Here is a 15,429-nt window from a genome sequence, read left to right as displayed (position 1 = left end):
AGATGAAGCGTAAATGAAGCGTAAATAAAGCGTGAATGAAGTGTAAATGAAGCTTAAATGAAGCGTAAATGAGGCGTAAATTAAGTGTAAATGAAGCGTGAATGAAGTGTAAATTAAGTATAAATGAAGCGTAAATGAAGCGTAAATGCAGCATAAATAAAGTGTAAATGAAACGTGAATGAAGTGTAAATGAAGCGTAAATGAACCGTACTTTTGCTTTTATTTGCTCACCGGTCTTTGTTTCACTTTCCGTCCCAGCCTCGTTTTCTATGGGCTGGGCAGCGTTTATGTGCATCAGCCCCAATGTGAAGGAGGAGGGAGCCATGAAAGAAGACACCGGCACACAAGACACGCCCTACACTGAGGTCAGTGTTTGCCTTCAACCCTAAACAACATTGTAAAAATGAGCAAAGTCCCAGAAGCATGATTGCCGGTTTTAGAAGACCCTCGTTGAGGGTAATTGCCGGTTGGAGTTCACATACCTGCCACCAGGCGGCAGTGCTTCTCTCTGACGGGCCTCCTGCTGTGTAGGACACGCTGGTGGAGCAGCTGGAGCTGTGTGTGGACTACCTGTGGAAGTCAGAGCGGTACGAGCTCATCGCCGACATCAACAAACCCGTGATTGCTGTTTTTGAGAAGAGGAGAGATTTTAAGGTAACTCGTCACCCTTCCACTCTGTGTGTGTGTGTGTGTGTGTTTGTTGAAGGTGTGTGTTGACTAGTGTGTGTGTGTGCGCGTGTTGAGTCTCTGTATGTTGAGTGTGTGTGTTGAATTTGTGTGTGTGTGTTGACTGTGTGTGTGCATTGAAAGTGTGTGTGTATGTGTGTGTTGAAGGTGTGTGTTGACTGTTGAGTGTGTGTGTGTGTTGAGTGTGCATGTATGTGTGTTGACTTTGTTAAGTGTGTGTCTGTGTTGACTGTGTATGTATGTGTGTTGACTTTGTTGAGTGTGTGTATGTGTGTTAACTGTGTGTGTGTTGAATGTTGAGTGTGTGTGTATGTGTTGACTGTGTTGAGTGTGTGTGTGTTGAGTGTGTATGTATGTGTGTTGAATGTGTGTGTGTATGTGTGTGTTGGCTGTGTATGTATGTGTGTTGACTTTGTTGAGTGTGTGTGTATGTGTGTTAACTGTGTGTGTGTTGAATGTTGAGTGTGTGTTGACTGTTGAGTGTGTGTGTGTTGACTGTGTATGTATGTGTGTTGACTATGTGTGTGTGTGTGTGTGTGTTGAGCTGAGTTTGACCATGTGTGTGTGTGTGTGTTGAGCTGAGTTTGACCGTGTGTGTGTGTGTGTGTGTGTGTGTGTGTGACCACAGAGGCTGTCTGAGCTCTACTACGACATCCACCGCTCCTACCTGAAGGTGACGGAGGTCGTGAACTCCGAGAAGCGTCTCTTCGGACGCTACTACCGCGTCGCTTTCTACGGACAGGTGAGCGACGCCTCCTCACCGCAGACGCCACACACACACGTGTGTGTCTCTGCACACACACACACATCACAACAACAACAACTAAAAATCTCCCGCAGACAGATTTGACTGAATTCAGTTAAAGTTATACTTAACCGTATAAATATAAATGCATTGGTCCAGTTTGAGGACCAAAATATAAACATGTAAGTACTACTATATTAAAGAATGTTTCTTGTAGGAAATAATATATTTATTTGTGTGAGATGCCGCCAAAGATTGAAACATATTTTTCAATATGGTCATTTTGTTGAACTAATTCTTTAGAACTTTTAAACCCATATTTAATACAGATTTAGTTTTTTTTAACGGCTGGCTAGTGAAGAAGGGCTGTGCAGTTCAGGGTCTGGATCCTAAACACAGATTCCTATTGGTTAACGAGGGCATATTTAATAAACTGATGAGATTGTGAACTCTTCTCAGATTAACAATCTCTCATCAGTGAGGCCGGCGAAAAAAGAGAGAAAAAACAAGACCAGATTTTTTCTGTGTCCTTAATTCTTCCATCTGCTCTTTTCTTCCTTGTTAAAAAAATATGTATTCTATATCAAGATTGTGGTAAGTTCTGTATGTCTTTTGACTTTCTAGTTTTCCCTCAGTGCTAACTACTTTTCCCTCTCTTCTGCCGCTATTAACCTCCGCTGCTCTTACCCCGTGACGGGTTTGTTTCCAGCCTGCTGTGGTCCATTGTTACTTCCCCATAATCTCCAACGAAGAAGTCGTTTCCTCCCCGAACATTAAGAAGAGCTCGGCGTCCAAAAGTGGACATGAACATAACTATATAATAAACCGCAGTCACCTTTTGACATTTGCCTCCAATGCTGCTTTGGATATGACCTCTGAACTCTCCCATCACTGACACCTTGAGTGGTTCTAACAATGTTACGCCTGCGTGTCCAACCAGTGACTTCGAGGCACCACTAGGGGGCGACATACAGTCACACTGACATGTACACAGTCACAGCTATATGGGGTCAGATCAGTCTCAATAATTGCAAATGCACACAGAGAGATTCACAAATGCAAACACAAAGATCCACAAATGCGCACAGAACAATTCACAAATATATTTGATTTACAAATGCGCATGTTGTAAATGAGGGCGACATCTGATTGGCTGCAGATGGGTCGATGTTAAAAAAAAATGAACTTGCCAATCGAGCCTCAGTAAGGGAGTCTCAAAAACCCACAAACAAATGTGTTGCGATTCACAAACAAATACATACAAATCCACGTATAATTGCAGAAATATATTTGTGATTTTTCTTTTACATTTATATAAATCGTCATTTATCTTCGTGTGCATTTGAATATATTTGTGTATCGTTCTGCGTGCATTCGTAAATCAAATATATTTGTGATTTTTCTTTTACATTGATATATATCGTCATTTATCTACGTGTGCATTCGAATATATTTGTGTATCGTTCTGCGTGCATTCGTAAATCAAATATATTTGTGATTTTTCTTTTACTTTTATATAAATCATCATTTATCTACGTGTGCATTCGAATATATTTGTGTATCGTTCTGCGTGCATTCGTAAATCAAATATATTTGTGATTTTTCTTTTACATATTCTATAAATCCTAATTGATTTACGTGTGCATTCAAATTTATTTGTGAATTGTTCTGTGCGCATTTGTGAATCTGTGTGTTTGCATTTGTGAGTCTCTCTGTGTGCATTTACATTATTGAGTCTGATCTGACCCCGTACATCTACACAGCACCGTTCCGTTGCATACATACAAACACTCGTGCATGTATCCCAGGCATCGGTAACGAGGAAGCACATTCAGTTTATTTGTTTTCCACGTGTGCTCTTGCAGGGTTTCTTTGAGGAGGAGGAGAGCAAAGAGTTCATCTACAAGGAGCCGAAGCTCACGGGGCTGTCGGAAATCTCCCAGAGATTATTAAAACTCTACTCGGACAAGTTCGGAGCCGATAATGTCAAAATGATCCAGGACTCCAATAAGGTAGGAGGCCTGAGTGAGGGAGGGAGGGAGGGAGAGGGAGGGAGGGAGGAAGTAAGTGAGGGAGGAAGTGAGTAAGTGAGTAAGTGAGGGAGGGAGGGAGGGAGGGAGGGAGGAAGTAAGTGAGGGAGGAAGTGAGGGAGGGAGGGAGGGAGGAAGTAAGTGAGGGAGGAAGTGAGTAAGTGAGTGAGGGAGGGAGGACGGGAGGGAGTGAGGGAGGAAGTAAGTGAGGGAGTGAGTGAGGGAGGATGTAAGTGAGTGAGGGAGGGAGGAAGTGAGTAAGTGAGGGAGGAAGGAAGTGAGGGAGGGAGGAAGTGAGTGAGTGTGTGAGGGAGGGAGGAAGTGAGTGAAGGAGGGAGGGAGGAAGTAAGTGAGGGAGGAAGTGAGGGAGGTAGGACGTAAGTGAGTGAGGGAGGGAGGGAGGACATGAGTGAGGGAGGGAGGGAGGGAGGAAGTGAGGGAGGGAGGAAGTAAGTGAGGGAGGACGTAAGTAAGTGAGTGAGGGAGGGAGGGGGAGGGAGGGAGGGAGGAAGTGAGGGAGGGAGGAAGTGAGTGAGGGAGGACGTAAGTAAGTGAGTGAGGGAGGGAGGAAGTGAGGGAGGGAGGAAGTAAGTGAGTAAGTGAGTGAGGGAGGAAGTAAGTGAGTAAATGAGTGAGTGAGGGAGGGAGGAAGTGAGGGAGGGAGGAAGTAAGTGAGTGAGTAAGCGAGTGTGTAAGTGAGTAAGTAAGTGAGTGAGTGTGTGAGTGAGGGAGGGAGGGAGGAAGTGAGTGAGTGAGTGAGTAAGTGTGTCAGTGAGTAAGGTTTTATTATATTTATTTATATTTATACGTATCACAGACAAAGTGTCACAAGGTGCAGTTCAGTACTGAATTAAAACAATTTGTCAATAACAGGTTGAAACATATCAACAGTTAAAAGAGCAGAAGTGCAAAACACTGTCAAAGATGGTGCAATAAAAAACACAATAAAACAAATAAGAAAGATATATAAACAAAAAAGATTAAAATCAGGCCATTTGATTATGATTCCCAGTTCTTGGTGAATTTGTGGACATTCTCTCGCTTGACTTTTTATTTTGAAACAGGTAAATCCCAAAGACCTGGACCCCAAGTTTGCGTACATCCAGGTGACGTACGTGGTGCCCTACTTCGACGAGAAGGAGCAGCAGGACAAGAGGACCGACTTCGAGAGGCATCACAACATCAGCCGCTTCGTGTTCGAGACGCCGTTCACTCTCTCGGGGAAGAAGCACGGCGACGTGGAGGAGCAGTGCAAGAGACGCACCATCCTGACCGGTGAGTTCTCCATCCTGGTCACATGACATCGTCTTCATCCTGGAGCGGGATCCTCCTCTGTGGCTCTCCTGAAGGGTTCTTCACTTTGTTTCCCCTCGAAAGGTTTATTTATTTCTATTTTTAGGGAGTTTTTTCCTGATCCGATGTGAGGTCAAAGGTCAGGGATGTCGTATGTGTACAGGTTGTAAAGCCCTCTGAGGATAATTCGTAATTTGTGAAAATAAAATAAACTGAATTACATTTGACCAGGGCTCAAACCAGGGTTCTTTATAGAACCATTTCCTGAATTAGTTCTTTATAGAACCTATAAAGGTGTCTCAAAGAACCTTCAAAAAATGATTCTATAAGGCACCATTTCTGATTCCACAAAGAACCTTTCAAACCAGGGTTCTTTAAAGAACCATTTCCTTAATTAGTTCTTTATAGAACCTATAAATGTGTCTCAAAGAAGCTTCAAAAAATGGTTCTATAAGGTACCATTTCTGATTCCACAAGGAACCCTTCAAACCAGGGTTCTTTAAAGAACCATTTCCTGAAAGAGTTCTTCAAAGAACCTTAAAACATGGTTCTTTAAGGCACCATTTCTGATTCCACAAAGAACCTTTCAAACCAGGGTTCTTTAAAGAACCATTTGCTTAAAGAGTTCTTCAAAGAACCTTAAAACATGGTTCTTTAAGGCACCATTTCTGATTCCACAAAGAACCTTTCAAACCAGGGTTCTTTAAAGAACCATTTCCTTAGAGTTCTTCAAAGAATCTATGAAGGAGACTAAAATAACCCTAAAACAATGGTTCTTTAAGGCACCATTTTTGGTTCCACAAAGAACCTTTCGAACCAGAGTTATTAAAAGAACCATTTCATTAAATAGTTCTTTAAATAACATATAAAAGTGTCTCAAAGAACCTTCAGAAAATGGTTCTTTCAGGCACCATTTACTAAATGGTTCTTCGGTAGGTGATGGTTCTTCGTATAACCACAAAGCCTTTTAAAGAACCATTTAGGAACCATTATGTTGTCCTCTTTCACTGGCAATACAAATGCAGTCTTTTGCTATTCTATAGAACAATTCTATTACATAATATTTAATATCTCCTGCCAAAAAAATGCTGTGGCCTTATAACGAAACCTGATTTTCCTTTAATTTGGCACACATTTTTGGTTTTGACTGTCTTTAAAACAGCCCTTTCGTAATTTGTGATATTGGGCTGTAAAAAATATCACAAAGATCTCAGTGTATTACAATAGATCTGTTTTAATTTATTCAATGTGGTTTAACGAGAATTCTATTGTACTTGGATTAATTTTCCATGAGGCGCCAGGATATGCTGCTATTAGTGTCCATGTAGGAGCATTACCTGTTGGTCTTTTATTTTGAAAAACAGACAATTCTTTGTCCGTCCAAAACGTTGTGAATAACAACAACAAAAAACACGCAAATATATCCGTCTTTACAACTTCTGCCCTTAAAACCGAGGCGAACTGAAAACACGAGCTGCTCCTGTCTCTCGGCAGCGAGCTCCAGCTTCCCGTACCTGAAGAAGCGCATCCAGGTGGTGGAGCAGCAGAGCACCGAGATGAACCCCATCGAGGTGGCCATCGATGAGATGTCGCGCAAAGTCTCCGAGCTCAACCAGCTGTGCAACACGGAGGAGGTGGACATGATCCGGCTGCAGCTGAAGCTGCAGGGCAGCGTCAGCGTCAAGGTGGAGGGGGGGGCGGGGCTCCTCCCACAAATGTGTGGTTACAGTCGTTTTGTTTTGTTTGGTGTCTCACCTGATCATCCCCCCTTTTCCAGGTGAATGCAGGACCCATGGCCTACGCCAGGGCCTTTCTAGAGGAGAAGAATGCCAAGAAATACCCAGACAACCAGGTCAAACTGCTCAAAGAGATCTTCAGGTAGGACACGTTGTCTTATTATTAAAAAGCACAATTAAGTGCAAAGAATTGTGGATTTTGTTCCACCTTCCCCTGAAAAATATATAAAATGCAACACCTTTATAAGAAGAACAAAAGAGGTGTATTACCACACATTTGCATACCCTTGATCTCCAGTGTTTCATAGTTCACACACATCATGCTTAATTTAACATGCTTGTCGTCTTGAATGTTGTTTTTAGAGCTAAATCCATTTTAGTTGCGAGTAAACACAAATAAACACAAAATAATTGTAGCTGTAACAAACGTACAGAGAGAAGCACTAATGTCAACTAACAATCACTTAAGTCAACTTGAGTCAAATAAATGTAAATTTATGGGGAATAAATACTGCGAACAATACAGGAAACCCATTGTCAATGTCAGTTTCAGTTTCTTTTTTAGTTATTTGATGATATCGATACGTGATATGATCACAATTCATTTGCACATAACGATGTATAAATGCAATGATCTTCTTCAAAGTGTTAATTCTTACCGTGTCAATAGCGCCCATTAGAGCCTTTTGTCAATGCTGCTTCTTGAAAAGAAAGAAACACAACATACCCAGGTCATTAAAGGTCACTGTGGGTGCTTGAAGGTCAATAAACGGATGCAATGCCCCTAATGTGAAAGTGTATTTATTTATAAAGTTCTACGGCTTCCAACGCAAAACAAAATATACGTTCCTTGTCCAAACCCACTAGTGTATTCCCCCAAAAAATTAAAGAAATTAAAACACATTGTCACCTGTGCTCCTGCCAATCTAGCAACCCCTGACCCCTCATGCTCTTCATTACCTTCGCATTGAAAATGCGGAAGGTTATGTTTTGATCGCCGTGTATTTATTTATTTATTTGTATGCGTGTTATTCGCATAACTCAAAAAGTATTAAACCGAATCGCATGAAATTTGGTGGGATGATTTGTTATTATCCGGGGACCATTTGATTAGATTTTGGGATCGATCGGGTCAAAGGTCAAGGTCATGAAAAGGTCAACATCTTCTTTTTACCATAGCGCGGTCAATTTTCATCCAATTGGCATGCAACTAATGCCAAAATGTTCATAACTCAATGCCCAATCTTGTGATATGCGAAGGTATGCGCTCTACCGAGTGCCTGTTCTAGTTATATTGGCCTCTGTCTTCTTAATTTACAGTGGCCTAACGCCCCCTAGTGGTGGGATGGCCCAAAAAAAAAGGTCTCTTACAAATGGCATGATTTAATAATCAGTCAAACTTGTTGTCCGTCCCCCCTGCAGGCAGTTTGCAGAAGCCTGCGGTCAGGCTCTGGACGTGAACGAGCGTCTGATCAAGGAGGACCAGCTGGAGTACCAGGAGGAGATGAGAGCTCACTACCGGGACATGCTGACCGAGCTGTCCGGCATCATGAACGAACAGGTGACCAACGAGAGTCCGGAGTTATGTTACGACGACATTGTTGCCCTTTTTGTCTTTTCTTCGTATGGCATAATGGAGCATTCTCATTCCCACGGGTATCAGCTTCACGGTTTGTCATCCTCTTCTTTTCCAATTTGTTCTTATTTTTTCTTCTTCATTACAGCTACAAAACTGTGTTCTTCTCGCTGCCAGTGCGTCTTTCTCTCTAACAGCTTTCTGTCCCCTCTTTCTAAGACCGGTATGTCATGTCATCACGTTCCTCTCTTGTCACCTCGTTGCTACGCGCGGAAAAAACGCTTCAACTTTCTCCCCATATGTCACAAGCCGATACACCCAAGAGCCAAAACCGACGGTCTCAATACTTAACCCGCCTTTTCTGATTTTCCTGTACCAATGCCAGGGTTCGTAGGTTCATGGAAAACCTGGAAAAGTCTTAATTAAAAAAAAAATTCCAGGCCTAAAAAAGTTCTTGGGGAAAAAAATGTATTTCCAAAAGTTTTGGAATAGTCAAATTTGTTCTATTCATTTGTTCACAAACATTTATATACATATCTTTTTTTTAAATCGAACTATTTTTTTAAATTTCCAAGCCTGGACAAACCTTGAAAAAAATGAAATTCCAAAAGTTTTGGAAAAGTCATGGACATTTGTTATATTCATATGTTAATTTACGCAGTTTGATTAAAAGATAAACATTTATATACATATTTATTCTTTTAATCAAACTACTGTCTCATTAATTTGTGTCATTTAAGGTTTGTACTCGTGTATACACGGAGGTTTCACAAAATGTCTGGTCATGGAAATTTGGTTTAAAGTCCTGGAAAAGTCCTGGATATCCATGATTGGTCACCATGTGTATGAACCCTGAATACAAGCTTCTTCTTTTTCTTCTGGTCCAGATTCCTCACACAAGACAACCGGGAACAGAGCGACACAACGCCTACTGACCGGCCACTAGACTCAAGAAAGACTCCCCAGGAATGTCTCGAGGGTCTCGAGCCTCAGACGCGGCTCATTTGCTTTGCTTCTGACTTTTAGTTGTTTCCTGCTGCAGAGACGCAGCAGGCTAGTGGAACCTGTGACCGACGAAGAGTGTAGAGAAAACAAAGAAGAAGAAGAAGAAGAAGAAGAAGAAGTGTGTAGAGTGTGGTCGTGGTAGTCTGTAGTCCATGTGGTTGAACGTTGACTGTCTACAGTAGAGGCCAGGCTGCTGGACTGTTAGCTCCCGTTTGTTTTTAGAGGCTCCATCCATGTGTCATGGACTCCTCCCCCTGCCAACTGATTCACACACACACACACACACACAGACACACACACACACACACAGACCCACACACACACAGAAATGAAGGTGCCATCTGGAACTGGAAATGGTTCTTCAGAGTGATGCCATAGAAGAACCATTTTTGGTTTCACAAAGAACCTTTCAAACCAAGGTTCTTTAAAGAGCCATTTCCTTCAATAGTTCTTCAAAGAACCGATACAGATGTTTCAAAGAACCTTCAAAAAAATGGTTCTTTAAGGCACCATATCTGGTTCCACATAGAACCTTTCAAACCAGGGTTCTTTAAAGAACCATTTAATTAAATAGTTCTTTAAATAATATATAAAAGTGTCTCAAAGAACCTTCAAAAAATGGTTCTTTAAGGCACCATTTCTGGTTCCACATAGAACCTTTCAAACCAGGGATCTTTAAAGAACCATTTCCTTCAAATGTTCTTCAAAGAACCTAAAAAGGTGTCTCAAATAACCCTAAAAAATGGTTCTTTAAGGCACCATATCTGGTTCCACAAACAACCTTTCAAGCCAGCGTTCTCTAAAGAACCATTTCATTAAAATGTTCTTCAAAGAACCTATAAAGGTGTCTCAAAGAACCTTCAATAAATGTTTTTTTAATGCACGATTTCTGGTTCCACATAGAACCTTTTAAATCAGAGTTCTTTAAAGAACCATTTCTTTAAAAAGTTCTTCAGAGAACCTATAAAGGTGCCACCGTGCCTAAGAGAACCTTAACAAATTGTTCTTTCAGGCACCATTTATAAAATGGTTCTGTCGGTGATGGTTCTTCGTATAACCACAAAGCCTTTTAAAGAACCATTTAGGAACCATTATTTTTCTGTGTACACACTCACAAACAAGTACACACACACACACACAACCACCCAACATGCGCCTTCTCTCCACCCCCTTAGAGAACCGTGACCTTACTGAGCTCCCGGTGTGTGCAGCTCTAACGTGCATTTTGATGACGGTTATTAAATGTGTTTTTTTCCCGGTGGAATATTGTTGAACTTCCGCCTCGCTCAGTCTTGTAAGATGACAAATGTGAAGAAGAAAAAAATTGGATTCCAGCTTCTTTTTTTTAAACTAACGAAGCATCTGAAGAGTTGAACGCACCTCCGGTTCTCGTTCTGAATGTAGAGCAGCTCCACATCGCTACTTTGTATCCTCGCTAACGCTCTGGAAATATCCGCTCGCCGATTTTAAAATGGAAACAAACAACAACAACAAACAAACAAAAAAAAGAATGTTTTGTAACATTTTTAGGATTGAAATTGCATTGTTACTGTTATTATTTCCTGTACTGTTTTTGAATTGTAAATAAGAAATATTAATATTTAAAACGTTTGAAATGTTTTTTTAAAATAAAATATACAATATATAAATATTTGTTTAGCTGAATAAAAAATAAATAAAAAAAGAACAAAAACTTCAAGTTTTATGTATAACATTTAAAATAAAATTTTGTTAATGTCCAAAAATACATGTTATACTACATTCTTTCCCCACTTCCTCCCCGGAGGACATGGCACCATGCATCAGATCACCGGTCCTCCCACTAGAGCTCATGTTATTTGCATTAATCCAGATTTAAATGGTAGTAAAATGGCTTTCTAAAATTAAAATGTTGCTTTGGTTGCAGCTGACATCGAGCACGCGTCCTGTGGTTTGGGGTTTCAATGAAAGCGGAATGACTGACAGTTTTCCACGGGGTCGGGTTTCACTTTTTTTCCAATGGTTGTGTAATTACTGACCACGCCGAGGGCGAGCGGCAAAGCAGCAGAGTGGTCGCTCACTTATTGACGCTAAGCTAAGTTGTGGCAACGTGGCCCTGAACATACAGCACCTCCTTTTATTAATCAATAATATATATTTTGTAATTTTTTATTTTTTATTATTTCACTGAACATTAAAGAACACGACAAAACATTGTAAAGTACAAAACGAAAAACTTTAATTAATTAATTAATGGCGAAAAAATAAAAGAAATACAAATAAAGAAAAATACAGACAAGTAGAAAATATATAGTAAATTGATTGGGCTTAATTTAAAAATTGTAATCAATTCTTTTCAGGTCAGCTGAGAATATTATATTCATCTTTTCCCTTGTATAATCCATGTTCCCATGCAGCAGCAGATAGAGTTCCACTGACCTCCCCTTCCTCTTCTTCACAAACTCAGGGTTGGTCTTCCTCTCCTCTCGTCTCTCCTCCCTCTCTGCAGCCTGTACGTTGTGGACCAGAAAGAGGGGCCCGATTGGGTTTCTATTGGGCCGGTCTCCCTCCCCGTGGCCTCTGCGCTGTGACCCCGGGGTCGGGTTGCTCTGACCCAGCGACGTTCAGTCCGGGTCACAGACGACAAAGAATCTCAAACCTGCCACCGGGGTATCGGACAATACTTCATATTTTCATATATTCGTATTATTTTGCAGTATGTGGGCAGTATTGAACCTCTTTTCATCTGTTCCTCAGAGGCTGTCTGCTCTGTTCATTATGGGATACAACCTGTGTCCACATATCTGCAGCTGAGGCCCCGTTGAGTGGAATGATGTAATGTTCCTCATGTGTGCAGCTCGCCGTGTATTTCATGTCCGCTGCAGTGATTCCTTCTCTTATTATTTATCAAAAGCTTTTTCTTTTTTCTTTCTCAAAGCTCTCCCGTCATCATTCTGGGTCGACCCCCAATTAAACCTGCAGCCTTTATCAACCAGCATGTTCACGTGACGCATATCCATCCCACCATGTGTCTCCAATGTCTTCAGAGTGAAATAAATAAAGAAATATACCTCTGCAAAGACATACATAAAATATATACTTTTCTAAATGCTCTATTTGACAAATTTTTTTAAATTGTCTTTTTATACATGCAAAATAAAAAAAATCTAAATTGTTTTCCTTCTTTTTCCTTATATGTTTCCTGATGGACGTGGGTCAGTGGTTAGCGGGTCCGTCTTTCAAGCAGGGGGTTGGCGGTTCAATCCCCGCCCTAGTCGAAGTGTCCTTGAGCAAGACGCTTACCCTGCAGCTGTGTGTGAGTGTTAGTTGCTTTGGAATAAAAGCGTCATCTAAATGAAATATAACGGATGTAATTCATATTTCAGAGGCAGGATATTGTAATGGCAACACAAGAGGAAGAGGGAGGTGGCCATCTTCTCTTGAGCTAAAACATGGAGGTTCTGCACATGTTGGAGTCATAATAATAATAACAATAATAAAAATGTGTAATAATAAACTATAATCAGACAGTTCTAGATCTCCCGCCATTCAAGCTCTGACTCGGTGCGCATTTCAATTCCGCCCCCTGCGTCGTGTTCCTGAAACTGGAACCTGAAGCCTCGGGGCTGATGAATAAAACATCCACCGGGAGCTGACCGACCAACCGGAGCCGGTCCCGCTGCATAAGGGCAAAGAGCTGCAGACTGAGATTGACGCAAAACGCGACTAAAGGAGAGGGGGGAAAGCGCACACACACACACACACACACACACAAACACACATAGCGGGAAGAGCGCGAGCAGCATGTTGGAGCCCGCGCCGCCGCCGCCGCAGCACGCGGAGCTCCTCCCGCCGGTGTTCGGGAAGCCGTGGTACTGGCAGCGCAGCGGCAGCGCCACCGCGGCGGAGAGCACCCGCGGCCTGGCGCACGTGATCACGGAGATGCGCGAGGAGATCGATAAGCTGGAGGCGGAGAACCGGGAGCTGCGGGGGGAACCCGGGCAGCGGCCCCTCGGAGGGGCTCCCAGTGCGGCCGTGGAGGAAAAGACGCACGTGAACCTGAGGCGGAATGCGTCTGCGCCACTTCTGGAGGGCCAATACAAAGGTGATGAGGGTCCGGTTCCTGCGCACGCAGCATGTGTGCGTTCCAACTATTAAACTATTGTTAAGATATAGGCCACCAAAGTGGTCTGTGTGTGTGAAGGGATTTCAAAAGGAAATATAATGTGATCTTTTTAATTTATTTAACACATTCATTATTTAAATGAGCAACGATTTAGCCACAGTTTGATTTTAGGCTGCACTGAAAAAAAAACCGTGTTGAATATTTTTTTTGTAGGTAAGTGATTGCACGAAATAATTGTAGCTTCATTTATTATAAGTTAATTTTAAGAATTATTTTCAACCAATTTCAGCCTAATTTAATTTATAATTTATAACTCAAATGTATTAAGTAATTCCAACTAAACCCTTATTTGTTTTGTTTACATGCAAATCAATTAATTGTTTACATTTGTAGACACTAAAATGATGTTTCATTAAATTAAATACTTTTAGCCATTATTAGTATATTCTTTTATTCAAATAAAGCAAACAGCACATTGTAATGTCAGTGGAGGTTTCGGAGACAAATTAAATGAGAAGGATATAAGAGCACGTTAAGAGTCGAGATGGTGTTAGTCTTTTGTTTTGGTCGAATACAAACTACTGCCTCAATGAAACATCGGAACATAAAATGTACTTTCTATTCACAGCAAAAGTTAGCGGAAGAGAAAAAGTAAAAGAATGAGTTTATTTTAAGAAATGAAAAACATTTAAACACATGATTTAATTAGCTTAAAAAGACAATGTGTTATTGTTAATGCACAATATGATGATCAAATAACAAATATTTTAATTTTGTGTCTATGTTTCAATCAGATTACAATTGTAAAAAAGAAAACAGGAACAAGAAATAAATAAAAGTAACAAAGGCAAAACAAAATAACTAATTATAACAATAATGAATAATGTAACACCCACACAGACCCACCCATGGCCATTTTTTTTTTACATCAGAAAATGTCCTTTGTGTTTTCTTCTTTATATCCATCTCAATACGGTGGGGAATTAATCAAATCTCACGCATAATGTTTATGTTTATTTCACAGAGAACGCCGTCATGACCGTCCGAAGATACTCGATGAGCTCCAGTATGTCCGGTGTGATTTTGACGGAGGGGAGGACTGATGACCGGCCGCCGCCGCCGCCCAGTGACTCCGGATGGGGACGACTCCACGAACAGATCCAGCATGGTAACGGTACCTTTTGTAACTCAGCAGGAGGAGCAATGGGAAAAATAACCAACAGGCGCTCGCTGCAGGAATATGTGCATCGAAACAGGTACAGACACGACCTGTCGTGGATTTAAACCCATTTCTAAGTTGCATCTTTCCATATAACTCGTGTGATTTGATCTTTCAGGTCCAAGGTGAAAACGGTCACGTTTCTTCTCCCTGTGGACGACATTTACACCAACCGGCCGGTTCTGGCCGAACACCAGGAGGGGCCTAAAATCACAGAGCTGCTTTCCATAACCGAGACGGATTCCTGATAGAGAAGCAGAGCTTTTTTTTTTTTTAAGACTCAAGCCTTCAAAACATGGTTCAGTTTATTTCAGTTTATTTTGTTTAGCCCAATATCAGAAATTACGAATTAGCCTCAGAGGGCGTTACAATCTGTACACGTACGACATCCCTGACCTTTGACCTCACATCGGATCAGGAAAAAGTCCCAAGAAATAGAAGAAAAAAAAAAAACATTCACGGGGTAAAAAAGTGGAGAACCCTTCAGGAGAGCAACAGAGGAGGATCCCTCTCCAGGATGGACACAACAATAGATGTCATGTGACCAGAATGAAGCGTTACAGAGTCACATAAACACATTCAATGAATATGACAGAATATATGAATAATTCGTAGTCGGCATGGACCACGATCCAGACCTCCATGATCCATGAGGCAGATGGAGGTAGAGAGGAGGAGGGGCATCAGACACAGCCAGGTCCGATTGACTCCGGGGAGGAAGCAGCCTCTTCATTTAGGTCAGTGTGGATCGGAGCTCTTAATGAGTGACCCCCCCCCCCCCCAAAGGATTTGATCACACCTGACCACACAAACAGAAGACTCTGGTTACAGGCGATGTGACACGGGGCCCAGGATCGGATGTCTGGACTCCTCTCTCGAACCCGGGGTGACGTTTCGGAGTTGCAGGTGCACCGACGTTTTACAGGACGCTTGTTGTGGTCACTGACTCGGGCCCCATGAGCAACTTCACACTCATTAGTTATTGATCTTTGTTTTCTTCTCACGAGGTAAAACCGTCAAGGGGGGCCTCGAA

General features: G+C 41.7%; 1 protein-coding gene across 6 annotated transcripts in view; it reads left to right on the top strand.

The window, feature by feature from the left end:
* The window catches only part of dock10 (dedicator of cytokinesis 10), an 87,938-nt gene extending 76,950 nt beyond the window's left edge, over positions 1-10,988 (top strand). For all 6 annotated transcript variants that reach the window (XM_056440718.1, XM_056440719.1, XM_056440714.1 and 3 more), the window contains 9 exons: positions 259-365; positions 532-654; positions 1,316-1,429; positions 3,298-3,444; positions 4,527-4,737; positions 6,250-6,440; positions 6,533-6,633; positions 7,914-8,052; positions 8,955-10,988. In XM_056440718.1, coding sequence (XP_056296693.1) covers positions 259-365; positions 532-654; positions 1,316-1,429; positions 3,298-3,444; positions 4,527-4,737; positions 6,250-6,440; positions 6,533-6,633; positions 7,914-8,052; positions 8,955-9,002 — 1,181 coding nt within the window. In that variant the 3' untranslated portion in view covers positions 9,003-10,988. The remainder of the gene's footprint in view (positions 1-258; positions 366-531; positions 655-1,315; positions 1,430-3,297; positions 3,445-4,526; positions 4,738-6,249; positions 6,441-6,532; positions 6,634-7,913; positions 8,053-8,954) is intronic.
* The last annotated feature ends 4,441 nt before the right edge of the window (positions 10,989-15,429 follow it).

Source organism: Pseudoliparis swirei, chromosome 20 (genome assembly GCF_029220125.1).
Source record: "Pseudoliparis swirei isolate HS2019 ecotype Mariana Trench chromosome 20, NWPU_hadal_v1, whole genome shotgun sequence".
NCBI classification, from domain to species: domain Eukaryota; kingdom Metazoa; phylum Chordata; class Actinopteri; order Perciformes; family Liparidae; genus Pseudoliparis; species Pseudoliparis swirei.
The sequence above is the reverse complement of the archived record's forward strand: the minus strand, read 5'-3'. Positions and strand labels throughout refer to the sequence as shown.